This window comes from Garra rufa, chromosome 7, assembly GCF_049309525.1.
Source record: "Garra rufa chromosome 7, GarRuf1.0, whole genome shotgun sequence".
In the NCBI taxonomy this organism is placed as follows: Eukaryota; Metazoa; Chordata; class Actinopteri; order Cypriniformes; family Cyprinidae; genus Garra; species Garra rufa.
Genome location: NC_133367.1, coordinates 29,738,341 through 29,752,756, shown reverse-complemented (window position 1 = coordinate 29,752,756; position 14,416 = coordinate 29,738,341). Strand labels below are relative to the sequence as shown.

General features: G+C 39.4%; 1 protein-coding gene across 1 annotated transcript; it reads left to right on the top strand.

The window, feature by feature from the left end:
- Positions 1–426: 426 nt before the first annotated feature.
- Positions 427–13,049, top strand: map2k2a (mitogen-activated protein kinase kinase 2a). Its single transcript, XM_073844227.1, has 11 exons — positions 427–957; positions 1,034–1,244; positions 1,327–1,473; positions 1,545–1,622; positions 7,291–7,342; positions 8,256–8,380; positions 8,576–8,789; positions 8,908–8,972; positions 9,103–9,164; positions 10,564–10,609; positions 11,481–13,049. Exons 1-11 carry the CDS (start codon positions 875–877, stop codon positions 11,589–11,591), a joined length of 1,194 nt encoding a protein of 397 aa, XP_073700328.1. The 5' UTR covers positions 427–874; the 3' UTR covers positions 11,592–13,049.
- The last annotated feature ends 1,367 nt before the right edge of the window (positions 13,050–14,416 follow it).

The window sequence follows — 14,416 nt, the reverse complement described above, 5'->3', positions numbered from 1 at the left end:
ATTGTTTTGTTTTTTCAGCAAGGAGGTATTTGAGTATTTTGCTACTTTGGTAAAGTAAAGTACTGGTAAAGTATTATTATCACCTACCTTTTTTCATTTTAATGTAGTTTACTGTAGTATGTTGTCAAGTTACTCGTCAACTGCACAACTTACCAGGGTTTACTGACGAAGCTCAGACTTAAACACATTAAAACCTCGTATTATATTACAATAAACGTGACACTAGCTGCTAAAATGTTTTAGAAATGTGTATTCTTACGTTTTGGGGCGGCAATTTCCCTTGTGACGGTCCTTTTGACAGTTAGTTCTTCAGCTCACCACTCGATGTCGTTCTTACTCAAATAATCACTAATATGTCAAACCCCGCGATAACTCGAGTGTTCTGACGACAGTTCTCGCGAGAGCTTGTCAACGCTTCCTCTTGGTTGGATAGCGGCTTCCTGGACGGACTTTTTCCCCCTCCTTTTTTTTTCTTGGGGGAAATTTCAACTTCTGTTTTCGCGGGTCCTCCGGGCCAAACAGTTTTGGACAGCATTTCGCGGTGGGTCGTGTGGTTGCGAACGACAGGCCTGACTTGTCTTTTGCCGCCTTTTGTCTGTGGGAGCGCTCTCGAGTCAGAGGGCCGTATCGAAGAGACATTCCGGCGATGAATGCGCTGAAATAAACTGCATTTCGTGCACTTTTGCGCCTATGGCACTCGCTCTTTCTTCTTGACAACGTAATATTATTTGGCACGGCTTCTGGAGGCATGACAGGGTGTTGAAATTAGGGGCTTACGAATCTCAGAAACTTCTATAGGTTTGTGTAGCATTTGAAGGATTGGATGTCAGCAGAGACAACCTGGTTGTACTCTTTGATATAGATAGCAGGCACTATGGCACCAAAAAGAAGACCGGTCCCCTTGATTATAACCCCTACAGGAGAAGGACAGTCAACCAACATTGATGCAGCAGCAGAGTAAGTACATAGTTTTGCTATAGTCTATATCTGACACTTGTTTGGTTTACCTGGTCTTACCTGTTCCTGCTTTCAGGGCCAACCTGGAGGCCTTGCAGAGGAAGTTAGGAGAGCTAGACTTGGATGAACAGCAGAGAAAACGTCTCGAGGCTTTCCTCACCCAGAAAGCCCAAGTGGGCGAGCTCAAAGATGAAGATTTTGACCCCATATGTGAACTTGGCGCAGGGAACGGTGGGGTGGTCCACAAAGTCCGTCACAAACCCTCAAGGCTCGTCATGGCCAGGAAGGTAAGCGATCGAGACACTCATGCACCTGCTCCTAGTTTGCTTACATTGTGTTCAAAGGCTGAACTTTTTGTGTTTTCCCCAGCTCATTCATTTGGAGATCAAACCAGCCATCAGGAACCAGATTATACGAGAGCTGCAGGTCCTACACGAATGTAACTCGCCGTACATCGTAGGGTTTTACGGCGCCTTTTACAGCGATGGAGAAATCAGCATCTGTATGGAGCACATGGTGGGACTAACGTTGTTGTTTAAGGTTCATAGCAAAAGTGTTACAGCACACTGACATGTATATGTTTGTAGGATGGAGGTTCTTTGGATCAAGTGCTGAAGGAAGCCAGGAGAATCCCTGAAGAGATTTTGGGCAAAGTTAGCATAGCTGTAAGTATTATCCTTCCCTGTTGTATGACTGTATTGACACAAAAGTGATTAGTTGGTTAGCAAGGTTTATCTAGATTTTTAAAGCTTAACCAATCTTCTTTAAGTGTAATAAACACAAAGGTGCTACTTCTTGTTGAGGGTTTGCAAAAACTGAACTGGTAGATTTCAGTCAGACTAAACCATTTGCATGACATTTTGAAATAATAGTTCACCCAAAAACAAAAATTCTGACACTAATTACTCACCCTCATGTCGTTCCAAACCCGTAAGACCTTCGTTCATCTTAGTTACACAAATTAAGATATTTTTGATGAAATTCGAAAGCTTTCTGACCTGGCATACACTGCACTGGTACTACCACATTCAAGGCCCAGAAAGATAGTAAGGACGTTGATAAAATAGTCCTTTTGACAGCAGTAGTTCAAACTTAATTTTATGAACGAGAAAAACAAAAACTTTTTTCTACAATTGAACCACTGATATGACAGGAACTATTTTATCAATATTCATACTACCTTTTTGGGACCTAGTTGGTTAGCAAGGTTGACTAGTTTATCTAGATTTTTTTTAAAGCCTAACTGATCTTTTTCAAGTGTAATAAACATAAGGGCGCTCCTTCTTGTTGAGGGTTGTAATGTGTTAAAACTCAGATGCAGAGGTGTTTTTGGCAGATGCTTTTGTTAATTTTTGTGCCTTTTATCATTAGATAAGTTCTCTAGATTTGCTGTGAACAATATTCTTGTTATTATGCATGATCCTTAAAGGCAGGGGTTCTCAACCTTTTTTAGGCCGGGCCCCCCTCCTGCTTCGGTCAATTTTGCAAGGCCCCCCATACCTGACATTTCCTCTAAAGATGTTTATTTTTTAGCCTGTTTTATTAACCAAAACATTAGTTTTGCCCTCTGCTCAGTTCTAACATTTTAACACACACACACATATACATATACATATTTGTGCGATTTGTGAAATAACCAGAGGGGGGGGGTTGCTTTTGAAAACTTTTTTTTCTCTCTCCATAGGCAGAGGTTGACCAAACTAGTGTAATCTGTTAACAACGCGCATTATATACCCGTCTTTTTAGGCAAGAACCAGATGAGTGTCGGGTCATGAAATGTTTTTAATACGACGAAGCTGTATTATGTGATCACAATTTAATAAAAACATTGTGAGTTAGGTCTATAAATAGTAATGATTTATTTTCAAACAATGAATACATTTTATAGAGAAGGTGAGCAAGGTATCAACGGAGCTTTTTGTAAACTCCGAATCAGTAAACCACTGCGTCGCAAAAAGATTCAGTTTCAAAGCACTCCAATCGGATCACGAATCATTTGATTCAGAACGTTAAACTTCAAAGCGCGTATTGGAAATCATTTGATTCAGACGACTTTAAAGCACGTATCACGAATAATTTGATTTAGATCGGGACGTAGGAGCGGGTTCGCGGGACGTTTTATCCACACCATGGATAAAAATAATTAAGCAGAGGCAGGGATGCATAGACCAGAGGTAAATTGGTAAATCGCACCCTGTGTGTGTGTGTGTGTGTGTGTGTGTGTGTGTGTGTGTGTATATATATATATATATATACTTATAGTAAGTGCACCTGTCATTTAAAAAGGACTGACTGAATATCTACTGTTTGTATCCATTACAAAATATACATACAAATGAAAAATACAGCAAATACGTGCATAAACCCCACTGACACTCACAAGATCCTGCTCTATGGGTGAACATCTATTATAAAACACTCACAGCTAGGACATTAATTTTGACAACTATACAAATATTTTGAAATTTCACGCAAAAATGTGGATCTATGGGTCAGTGCCCCGAAAGCATGAATAGTTTGTGATTCAATAGTGGACTTATGCGTACCTAATGTACGACTCTGATATACAAGAGTGTCATACATTAGGCACGCGCAAGTTCGTTACTATAACTCTGATCGACGTCTTTAACTCTACATTAGCGCGACGGTTTGTTTCATGCAGCCAAGAGATGAAGTAATGACCTGCACTCCCGGGGGGTATAGGTTACTTTTGCGGACGTGGAAGTGGGACAAAACATGAATGTCGCGGGCGGGAGCAGGACGAAATAACATATATTACTGCGGGAAAGGGACGATATTTCTGCGGGACAGAAACTTGCGGGAGCGGGACTAAAATGTCCCTTGCAGGTCTCTAAAATGAAGTTTTGTGCAGCAGTTGAAAGTTTTGAGCTGCCGTTCAGTCTGTATTTAACAGTGCGATGAAACTTGCTGCGTCGAGTCCAAAGAAATCAATCACAGAACACGAGAGAGACCGTGCTTTGATCATTTTCATTTAAAACATTAATAATGAAATTAAACAATTTTAGGATAATATTTAAATGAATTTTAAGCTATCTCGCGGCACCCTGGAGGCCCACCGGTTTAGAATATCTGTTCTACATGAAACGTGAAACGCAATAAAATACACCCAGTACCCAAATAATGCCTTGTCCGTTTTTTCTCGAAAACAATTTGCGCCCCCCTTCCGATCTCTCCGGGCCCCCCCCCCCCTGTTGAGAACCACTGCTTAAAGGGATAGTTCACCAAAAAATGAAAATTCTGTCATTTAATTACTTACCCTCATGTCGTTCTAAATCCGTAAGACCTTTGTTTATCTTCAGAACACAAATTAAGATATTTTTGATAACCTGAGAGCTTTCTGACCCTGCATAGACAGCAACACAGCTACCATGTTCAAGGCCCAGAAAGGTAGTAAGGAAATCATTAAAATAATATATATTTTTTTAAACAATTGAACCACTGATGTGACATGGACTATTTAATTGATATCCTTACTACTTTTTTGGGCTTGAATGTGGTAATTGCGTTGCTGTCTATGCTTCTTAATTTGTGTTCTGGAGATGAATGAAGGTCTTACGGGTTTGGAACCACATGAGGGTGAGTAATTAATGACAGAATTTTCATTTTTGGGTGAACTAACCCTTTAAAATGTTACAAACGGTTTAGTCTGACAGAAATCTACCAGGGGTGCATTTCTCAAAAGCATCATTAGCTAACTATGGTTGTTAGTTCCATTGAGCTCTGTTTGTAACAACAAAACTTGTGACCATAAGTTGCTTTCGGGAAACGCACCCCAGTTTGTTTGTTTTCAAAATCAGACTTACTAATTGAATCTAGACAATTTTAGCATAGCTTTGTCCAGCATGTGCACACACTTATCTGAGTTCAGTTGGCCCCCCGGTATTGGGTGAATTTTACCTTTTGTAAACTTTATTTATTTTGTGCAGATAACAGTTATAGTTATCAATTGACCCTTCACCAATTTTACTATAAAGTGATTTCATAAGACCTACAAGTCACCTATTATCCAACTAGGTTGACTTTAATTATTAGATTTCTCAGGTAGAAATTAAAGGTTGTATCAGCGATTTCTAGCCTAAAACATAAAGTGTCAATTTCAGCTGACCTTTCTTCACGATCCGCTCGCTGCCTGCCCCATAAATTGTCTGTGAAAAACTGGTGCAGGGATGTGAGGGAGGCGGAGCGAAAGTCCACAACACCAAACCCCTGACGCTGATTGGTTGGAACACTGTTTGTTTATGTGTGGAAAGGTTGGTAGTGCCGATTGTTTTTTTTGGCATATCTCGGACCCTAGGCTGACCAGAGAGACGCGATTTTTTCACAGACAATTTATGGGGCAGGCAGCGAGCGGATCGTGATGAAAGGTCAGCTGAATTTGACACTTTATGTTTCAGGCTAGAAATCGCTGATACAACCTTCAAGTTTCTGTGACAGAAAAAAAGTTATTGATGCTATATAATTTGTCTATATTAGATATAGTCAAAACAAAATTTATTCAGACACCTTCAGAATTATCACAGTTTATTCACTGTAGTTTAGAAAATGGTAATAAAATATGACAAGAACTCGAGTTAAACTGTGTCAGAACAAATTCATCTTGATGATCACAAATTAATTGGTCAAACCAAATCACAGTTTATTTGCTATAGTTTAGAAAACGTTAAACTGTGTCAGAACAAATTCATCTTGATAATGTCAGATAACTTTGATTTGAAAGGTATGTAACAAAACGTTACCATTGATGGTTAGGTCAAAGTGTCAAATCTAATTTTTTGTCCCAAATTTTTATAAATTTCAATGATAGTCCACTATATGAATAATTTTTGGGTATAACATGTCACAGTTTACTTTATTTTGCTATCCTCACTTACATAAATGAACTACAGTGTCCTGCACCCACTAGTAAAAATATACAAAATTATATCTGGTGTCTGAATAATTTTTGGTTTGACTGTGCATTGCTGATATCGGATGTTAATTGTGCATATTCATTTCCCTATTTTGACATTTAACTTTGCCATAATCTAACACTGATTAAAAGTAAAAAAAAAAACTTAATATTTAGCATATAAATCTAAAAAAAAAATTATATTTTTTTGTTCTGTATATTATTATGTAGTGTTGTCTTTTAGTTCTTAGTGCTTTATTTCTGTTTTACCTAGACAATTAGGATCAGATTTACTAAACAGGGCAAATTAGTGTTAGAGCGCAATTTCATAAAAGATGAGATGGGAGGTAAAAATGTTGTCTTAGCCAAATCATTTCCATAATGACCAGCGCAATCTACCAAAAGCAGCGCCTGCTTTTTTTGGGCATTATATAATGGTGCAAATAGCAGTAATTTGACGAGCGCAAACGTTAGTAAATCATGTTGCGTGAGACATTTTAATACTCTCCTCCCATAAATTTTGTGTCTGAAAGGGAAACTCCTACAATTGCATATTCAATAAGGTTAGGCACAAAAATAACTGTGTCCACGTCTTTCCAGCGCTAATTCTTCACTGCACGTCTTTAGTAAATCCTGACAGTGCTATTTTAACGCCAAAAGACTGTTAATAAATTTAGCCCTTAGTATTGTATGTTTTTTTTTTTTTTAAAGCCGTACACTTATTGGTCATCAGCCTTAACATGAAAATAATTGCCATCTTATCTGTATCGGAGAATTTTACTATTGTTGCATTCCTAGAATATAGTTTAACTCCACCAACTTCTTGTTTTTGATTTGGTGTGCAGTTAATTATGGTAATTGTGTTTATAATAAGTGTAAGACTTTATCTAAAGAAATTGCACGTATGCATGCATAGCCCACATAAATCTATTAAATCAAAGTACAGAGTGCAACCTGCTCTTCTTGTCTAAAAGCAGAATCCAAAAAATGGTACACAACCTCCATCGTAACATGTCTGGCACTAGTACGCACAGACCACAATATAATAAAGCTGCGACCACACCCACAGATGTGCAAACTCCCTTTCAAGTCAGAGTCACCAAAACATGCACGTTTTTCAACACACATTTAGCCGTATTCTTCCAAATGAATAGGGTTAAACTTCTGCTTCGCATTCGAGCACGGCAGAAGACAAACACTTTAGCACGAAATCCAAACAAAGGTGCAGAGATCTGTTTATGTTTGTCCATACTGTTTATTACACGTGTGAGCGAGTGCATCTCAGCTTTCAGTAATCACAAAGCAGAAGTTGTTTTGCAAAGACTAGACTATGTAACACGTTCTGTAAATTCAGGAAGCTAGATACCGCATTGACCGTTGAGAGATAAACCCTATTGATGATATCTGTAACTCTCTTTCCACAGGTACTCCGAGGTCTGGCGTATCTTCGGGAGAAACACCAAATAATGCACAGAGGTACACACAGAGCAACATTCCTTACTAATATCTTCGAAAACGTACGTGTGCGTACACGCGCTGGATGGCAGCAGGAAGTAGCCCCCTAATGCAGCTATTGAAATTGCATAAGAAGCTTAAAAATGATTATTGTAGAGAGATTAGGTTTCACTTTTCAAAGGTATTTACTTGGAACTCCATCCAGAGACCTTCACACAACTACCAACCTGAGATTAAACGAAGCAAAGATATTGCAAAAGTTGATATTATTTCCATGCTACAATTAAAAACACTACATAGGCACATTTTATAAGTAGATCACAAGTTGGCTTAGAAATAGTGTGGCACAACCAACATTTGAGCAATAATACTATGTCTGAAGATGCAAAGTATCAGTTTCTCTGTGAGGTTGTATGAGGGTCTGAAGGAGCCACACTGGGTTTGCAGGGTTAGACAGGGAGGGTCAGGCCTATAGTTGTGCTGTTGTGGCAGGGAGCGCTCGCCTTTTGCAAAGAGCTGTCGAGGAGCCCAGCCGGTAATTACAGCCTCTCGGATGTGATTACATGGCAGCCGCACCCTGCAACCCCCTCCCTGCTTTTTCCTCTCCCACTCTCACCCCTCTGTCCACTCCCAGTGGGTGTTAGGGCTGAAGGAGGCCCGTCATGTGTGGAATCGTTGCATGTCCGCACTGTTATTTGCTCCTCTTGCCCTGTGTTTAAGAGGAGGGAGGTGGAAAGTGGCTTGCATGTCTGTCCTTTCTGCTGCGACGGTGTTGTCAGAGCTAGCTTTGCAGTATGCATAGCATCTTGCAAAATGCTTTCACTGGGCGTGCTGGAGAAAGGGCGCTCAAACAGGGATGAAAAGCCAGGTGGTGCCGCTGGGATTTGGACCCTGGCCCTCCATCTTACATGGTGTCTCTCTCTGGTCCCTACAGACGTTAAGCCCTCCAACATCCTGGTGAACTCGCGTGGCGAGATCAAACTGTGCGACTTTGGCGTGAGTGGCCAGCTCATCGACTCCATGGCCAACTCCTTCGTTGGAACACGGTCGTACATGTCGGTGAGTCACCCGCCCACTTCCCTCCCCAACCCCCAGTCCTTCTCGTTCCAAGCCCTGTGCCGGTGCCCAGGATTCTTCCATGTGGAGAGGAGGAAGTGGCTGCCAAGATTTAGCCCACTCCTCCTGGCCACCTGCAGGGTGCGGCGCCCCACCCTAGTAGAGCTTTGACTTGCTCTCTGCTCTCTGCCTTGACAGCCGGAGAGACTCCAGGGCACGCACTATTCAGTTCAGTCGGATGTGTGGAGCATGGGCCTATCGCTGGTTGAGCTGGCTATTGGACGCTACCCCATCCCCCCTCCCGATGCCAAGGAACTGGAGGCCATATTTGGCCGGCCAGTGCTGGACACAGGTGGGGCAGAAGGCCACAGCATGTCCCCAAGACCCAGGCCTCCAGGACGACCGGTTAGCGGTAAGACCTACTTTAATTTCCCCAAACATTGGCATTGGTTTTTATGCACATTCGATCTTCTCCGTAGTCTGCTTAATGTGCGTGTTTTCGTTGAGCATTGCGAATTGTTTTCCCCCAGGGCACGGAATGGACAGCAGGCCAGCCATGGCTATATTTGAGCTACTGGACTACATTGTCAATGAGGTCAGAGAATTTGCTTAGCGTGCAACTTACTTCCTTTGTGCTTATTTTTGCCTTTTATAGTATTTTTATGTAGCAGTTTCACTTCAATATCACCCCTTTTTCTGCTCCCCACCTGTCTCTACATCTGCAGCCACCACCCAAGCTGCCCCATGGCGTCTTCACCACTGACTTTGAGGAGTTTGTGACCAAATGGTGAGCTCCTGCATGTTATCCCTGGTGTTTTTATTGTACGAACCTGCAGAATCTTCAGTGTTGAACAAAACGCCACCTGAGCTATGGCAAAATTGGACCACGATGAAAGAGTTGTAGTACAGGGATGTCCAATCTAATTCTAAAGACCTCGATTACCTGGTTCAGGTGCTAAACCCTGCAGGATAGTGGACCTCCAGGAGTATGATTGGACACCTCTTGTGTAGTACATTTTGGGGAATGCAAGTTTTAATCTGGACTGCATTGTTCCCATTCTCATACCTCTATACCTCCATTAATTTCTTCAGTGATTGCATTTAAATGGACGTTAAAAGTTCAGACTAAAGCAATTACTTGTCCTTTTAAAGGGTTAGTTCACCCAGAAATGAAAATTCCCTCATGTCGTTCCAAACCTGTAAGACCTTTGTTCATCTTCAGAACATAAATTAAGATAATTTTGATGAAATCCGAGAGCTTTCTGACTCTGCATAAACAGCAACGCAACTAGCACGTTCAAGGCCCAGAAAGGTAATAAGGACATCATAGGTAGTCATAGGTAGATAGTCCATGTATTATCAGTGGTTCAACCTTAATTTTATGAAGCTACAAGTACTTTTTTGTGCAAAGAAATTATTTTATTCAACAATTTCTGTTGTGCTCGGTCTTCACCGTGTATTCACAAGAGTATCCCTACGAAATTGTTGAATAAAGTCGTTATTTTTGTTTTCTTTGCACACAAATATTCTCGTAGTTTCATGAAATTAAGGTTGAACCACTGATGTCACATGGACTATTTTATCGATGGCTTCACTACCTCTTTGGGCCTTGAACACGATAGTTGCGTTGTTGTCTATGCTGGGTCAGTAAGCTCTCGGATTTTGTCGAAAATATCTTAATTCGTGTTCTGAAGATGAACAAAGGTCTTACAGGTTTGGAACGACACGAGGGTGAGTAATTAATGAGAGAATTTTCATTTTTAGTTGTACTAACCCTTTAAAATCTCACGCAAACGGTTTAGTCTGACTGAAACCTACCAGTTCGGTTTTTGCAAAGTCATACTTACTAATCTAATCTATATAATTGTAGCATAGCTTTGTCCGGCATGTGCACACACTTATTTGACTTCAGTTGGTCCCAGTGTTGTGCACTTGCTCCGAAAGAATAAGTTGTGACATGCGTAGTCTGTTCAGTCCTTCAAAATTGTTTACTAAGGCTGATAAATTAAGACTACTCAAAAAACAACTTTAAACACTAAAACACAAAAAATACTTACTGTCCTGTCAAATAAAGGCAGTAATACAAAAACCTCAACACCTCCCTCTAGATTTCTGGACTAATGTTTTATTGATTTCAGAATTTTATTTTGTCTCAATGGTTTTTTTTTTTCCTGTGTTTTTCACAGCCTCATTAAGAACCCTGCTGACAGAGCCGACCTTAAGATGTTAATGGTACGTACATTACCCTGTATGGTATTAGATTCTGAGCTATATTAAATTCAAATTTTAGTTATGACAACATCTTGTATAATAACATGGGACCTTGTGTCATTCCAAACTTGTAAGACCTTTGTTCATCTTTAGAACACAAATTAAGATATTTTATATGAAATCCAAGTTTTCTGGCCCTCCATAGAATGCAACTTAACTACCACGTTCAGACCAGAAATGTAGTAACGAAAGTAAGTGACATTAGTGCTTTAACCGTAATTTTATGAAGCTACAAGAATATTTTTTTGTTCGCGAAGAAATCAAAAATAATGACTTTATTCAACTATTTCTTCACTTTCTATGTCAGTCGACGCACAAAAAGTATTCTCGTACCTTCATAAAATGATGGTTGAACCACTGATGTCACATGGACTACTTTAACATTGTCTTTACTACCTTTCTAAGCCTTGAACGTGTCAGTTGTGTTGCTCTCTATGCAGGCTCAGAAAGCTCTCGGATTTCATCAAAAATCTTAATTTGTGTTCAGAAGACGAAGGTCTTATGGGTTTGGAATGACATGAGTCACTATTATTTAAATAGTGAGAGCAATTTGAAATGACAACCCATCCAGTGTGTCAGTTTTTGGCCATGTTAGTACAGCAATTAGCTCTAGTTACAACTTGAATTTGAAATGTTTGCCCCCTTGCACTCAGTATAGCTTTGACAGGTACTCAAAGCAGTATTATCTTGCATTGCAAAAAATAATACTTGCAGGGGTAAATTGATGTACAAGCATGAGAATCAAGGCACGTTGTACTGCGAATAAAAGTAACATCGGCTCCTTGGCACCAAAACCTGCTCATGGTGTAATTGATGTGATATTCATTTGCAGGGCCACACGTTCATCAAGCGGGCCGAGGTTGAGGAGGTGGATTTCGCCGGATGGTTGTGTAAAACCATGGGCCTTCACCAGCCCAGCACACCCACTCATAGTGCTGAATGAACGCTGGCTCACAGCGTAGCCACCCATGCCATCCTCATCCTCCGCTCTACTTCTCTCCTTTCTGCTCTCACAGGCCTGTATGCTTGTAAGCCTCCGACACACCGCTGTGCACTCTTTTGCCGTTCTCTGCTTGCTCTTCCCTTCCACTGCGGTGCGTTCTGGGGCATTGTTTTATGAGAGCCTCTGGTGTTGGAACACGGTCTTTTGAACGAATATGGAGATTAGAGTCACTTAAGTTGGAGTGGCTGTATTTTTAACGACCACATTATTCAGGAACGTCCAAATTGGTAAAGATCAGCTAGGTTTTGTTTGTATAACAGCTACTTCATTAGTTTTATGATGTTTTTGTTTATAATAATAATTTTTTTGCTAAAGAGCTATTTTTTTGGCAGTTAGCGCTACACTGTGTTAAAATGGATAGCTTGGTTCAATGGCAAACATTTAATTGAGAATCAACTGCCGTCTACAAAAAAGAAAACCAAAGAGGGCTACTGTTGATCATAGATGTAAGATGGCCAAATCAGCAGCGCTCAAGTGCAGACGTACAGGTGTTTAGCTCGTGCATTGCAGGTAGCACTGCTAGTGCATGGCCAAGTACATCATGCCAACCAATGGCCACACATTAGCAGAAAGAAACATAAGCTTAATTAGAGTTCCTGTATCAGATGCCCCTTCTCCTACTGCTGTGCCTGTGGAAAAGATCAGTCATTTAGTATTCATAAATCTATACTGTTTTTTTTTTTGGGGGGGGGGGGTGCTTGAATGGTTTTTCTTAAATCCTGCTTCATTTTTCAACTTAAAATCATCTTCAGAAGAGTATATTTGAAAAGATTTATTGTTTGTAACTTATGCTTAAATGTTTTCTTTTAATTTTCTTGCTTTTGAGTTCAAGTTTGAATACAACCAGGGTTGCACCTATCTTTACAGCGCTTTTACAATAAGCCCAATGAATTTAAACACATCAAAGACTACAACAGGTACACTCATAGTCTGGTCTTCAGTGGTGTATAAAGTGCAAAGTAACGTCTCAGGCCACCATGTACAGTGCTATGCAGATCAAATGAACCTCAGCAGATATTGCTGTATTAGTAGGTCTTATAAATACACGGGTGTTACAGATGGGCATTGTGAAGTGTGGCTAAAGCCCACTTGCTCTAAATAGCTTTGTGTTTCTTTTTTTCTCTTTCTCTAGTACTTTTCAGTAACATTGAAACTGTATTACACACTGGCATTCAGCTCCGACCAAGTGAATGCGTCGCCACACTTATGTGTATAAAAATATATGTACAGTACAAATGGTACTGTTTTCAGTCTTAAAATAGCATTTTATTTTTTTTTTGTTTTTGTTTGTTTGTTTCTTTGGACTAGTTTAGAGAAGAGGATATAAGTCATTTTATTACCATATGGAATGTGTTGAATACAGTTCTAATATAAAAATAAAACTTATTTGTGAATGATTATTGGGCTGTAGTTGTTGTCAGTCTTATGTTTTGGTCACTGTTTAAATGTTTTATTGCAGTTTACTATACTTAATGTAAATTTCATTACATAATATAATGTATTCATAATCTTGCAGATTCTGCAAAATGTAGATTTTTTTTTTTTTTACCAAACTAAGTCATACAAATGTATGTTATTTTTATTTAGTACTGACCTGAATAAGCTATTTTACATAAAAGACGTTTACATATATATAAACATATACGTTTACAGACGTTTACAAAAATAGTTGAATTTATAAAAATGACCCTGTTCAAAAGTTTACATACTCTTGATTCTTAATACTGTTGTTACCTGAATGCAACAGAATACACACAGCTGTGTGTTTTTTGTTTAGTGATAGTTGTTCATGAGTCCCTTGTTTTGTCCTGAAGAGTTAAACTGCCCACTGATCTTCAGAAAAGTCCTTCAGGTCCAACAGCATTTGTGTGTATTTGTGCCCTTTCCAACAATAGTGTGAAAAGATGGATCTCAAAATCATACAGAGAACAACTGAGGAAATCATATGCAACAATTACAGAAGGTTCAAACGCTCACTGATGCTCCAGAAGGAAACTCAATGCATTAAGAGCCAGGGATGTAAACTTTTGAACAGAATGAAGATGTGTACATTGTTCTTATTTTGTCTAAATATATTTTCAGTTAGTACTGCCCTTCAGAAGCTTTCTCAGAAGACAAAATAAGTTAAATTTACCCTGATCTTCAAATTCTTAATGCATCGTTTTTCCTTCTGAAGCATCAGCAAGCCTTTGAACCTTCTGTAGTAGTTGAATAGTCCCTCAGTTGTCCTCAGTGTGAAAATATGGATCTCAAAATCATACCGTTGTTGGAAGGGGTTCAAATACACAAAGATACTGAAAAACCAATGAATCTGTGGGACCTGAAGAGCTTTTCTGAAGAACCTCGGACAGTGGATAATTCAGGTAACAACACAGTACTAAGAATCAAGTGTATGTAAACTTTTGAATGGGGTCATTTTTATAAATTCAATGGTTAATTTCTCTTGTGGAATATATGTAAACGTCTTTTATGTGAAATATCTTATTCAGGTCAGTACTAAATAAAAAATAACATGCATTTTTGTATGATCCCTCTTATTTTGGTAAAATTAACATTTTGCAGACTCTGCAAGGTGTATGTAAACTTTTGACTTCAACTGTAGACATCTAGACAAACGTGATTTTCATTATAACTGTTAATTTTTGGTATATTTATAAAGAAAAAAGTAGATTAACATTTAGCCAATGCTTCAAGGCTGCTCACCTTTTAGGAATGAGTTGTTGCAGAACCAAGCTGCAGAGACATGTTTTATAAAATACTTTGGC

Bases quoted from the DNA above. Each gene is read 5' to 3' on its own strand.
- map2k2a (XM_073844227.1), top strand. From the start codon at position 875: ATGGCACCAAAAAGAAGACCGGTCCCCTTGATTATAACCCCTACAGGA. The intron at 8,973-9,102 runs GTCAGAGAATTT...CTACATCTGCAG, and splicing joins TGGACTACATTGTCAATGAG to CCACCACCCAAGCTGCCCCA. The intron at 10,610-11,480 runs GTACGTACATTA...ATTCATTTGCAG, and splicing joins CCGACCTTAAGATGTTAATG to GGCCACACGTTCATCAAGCG.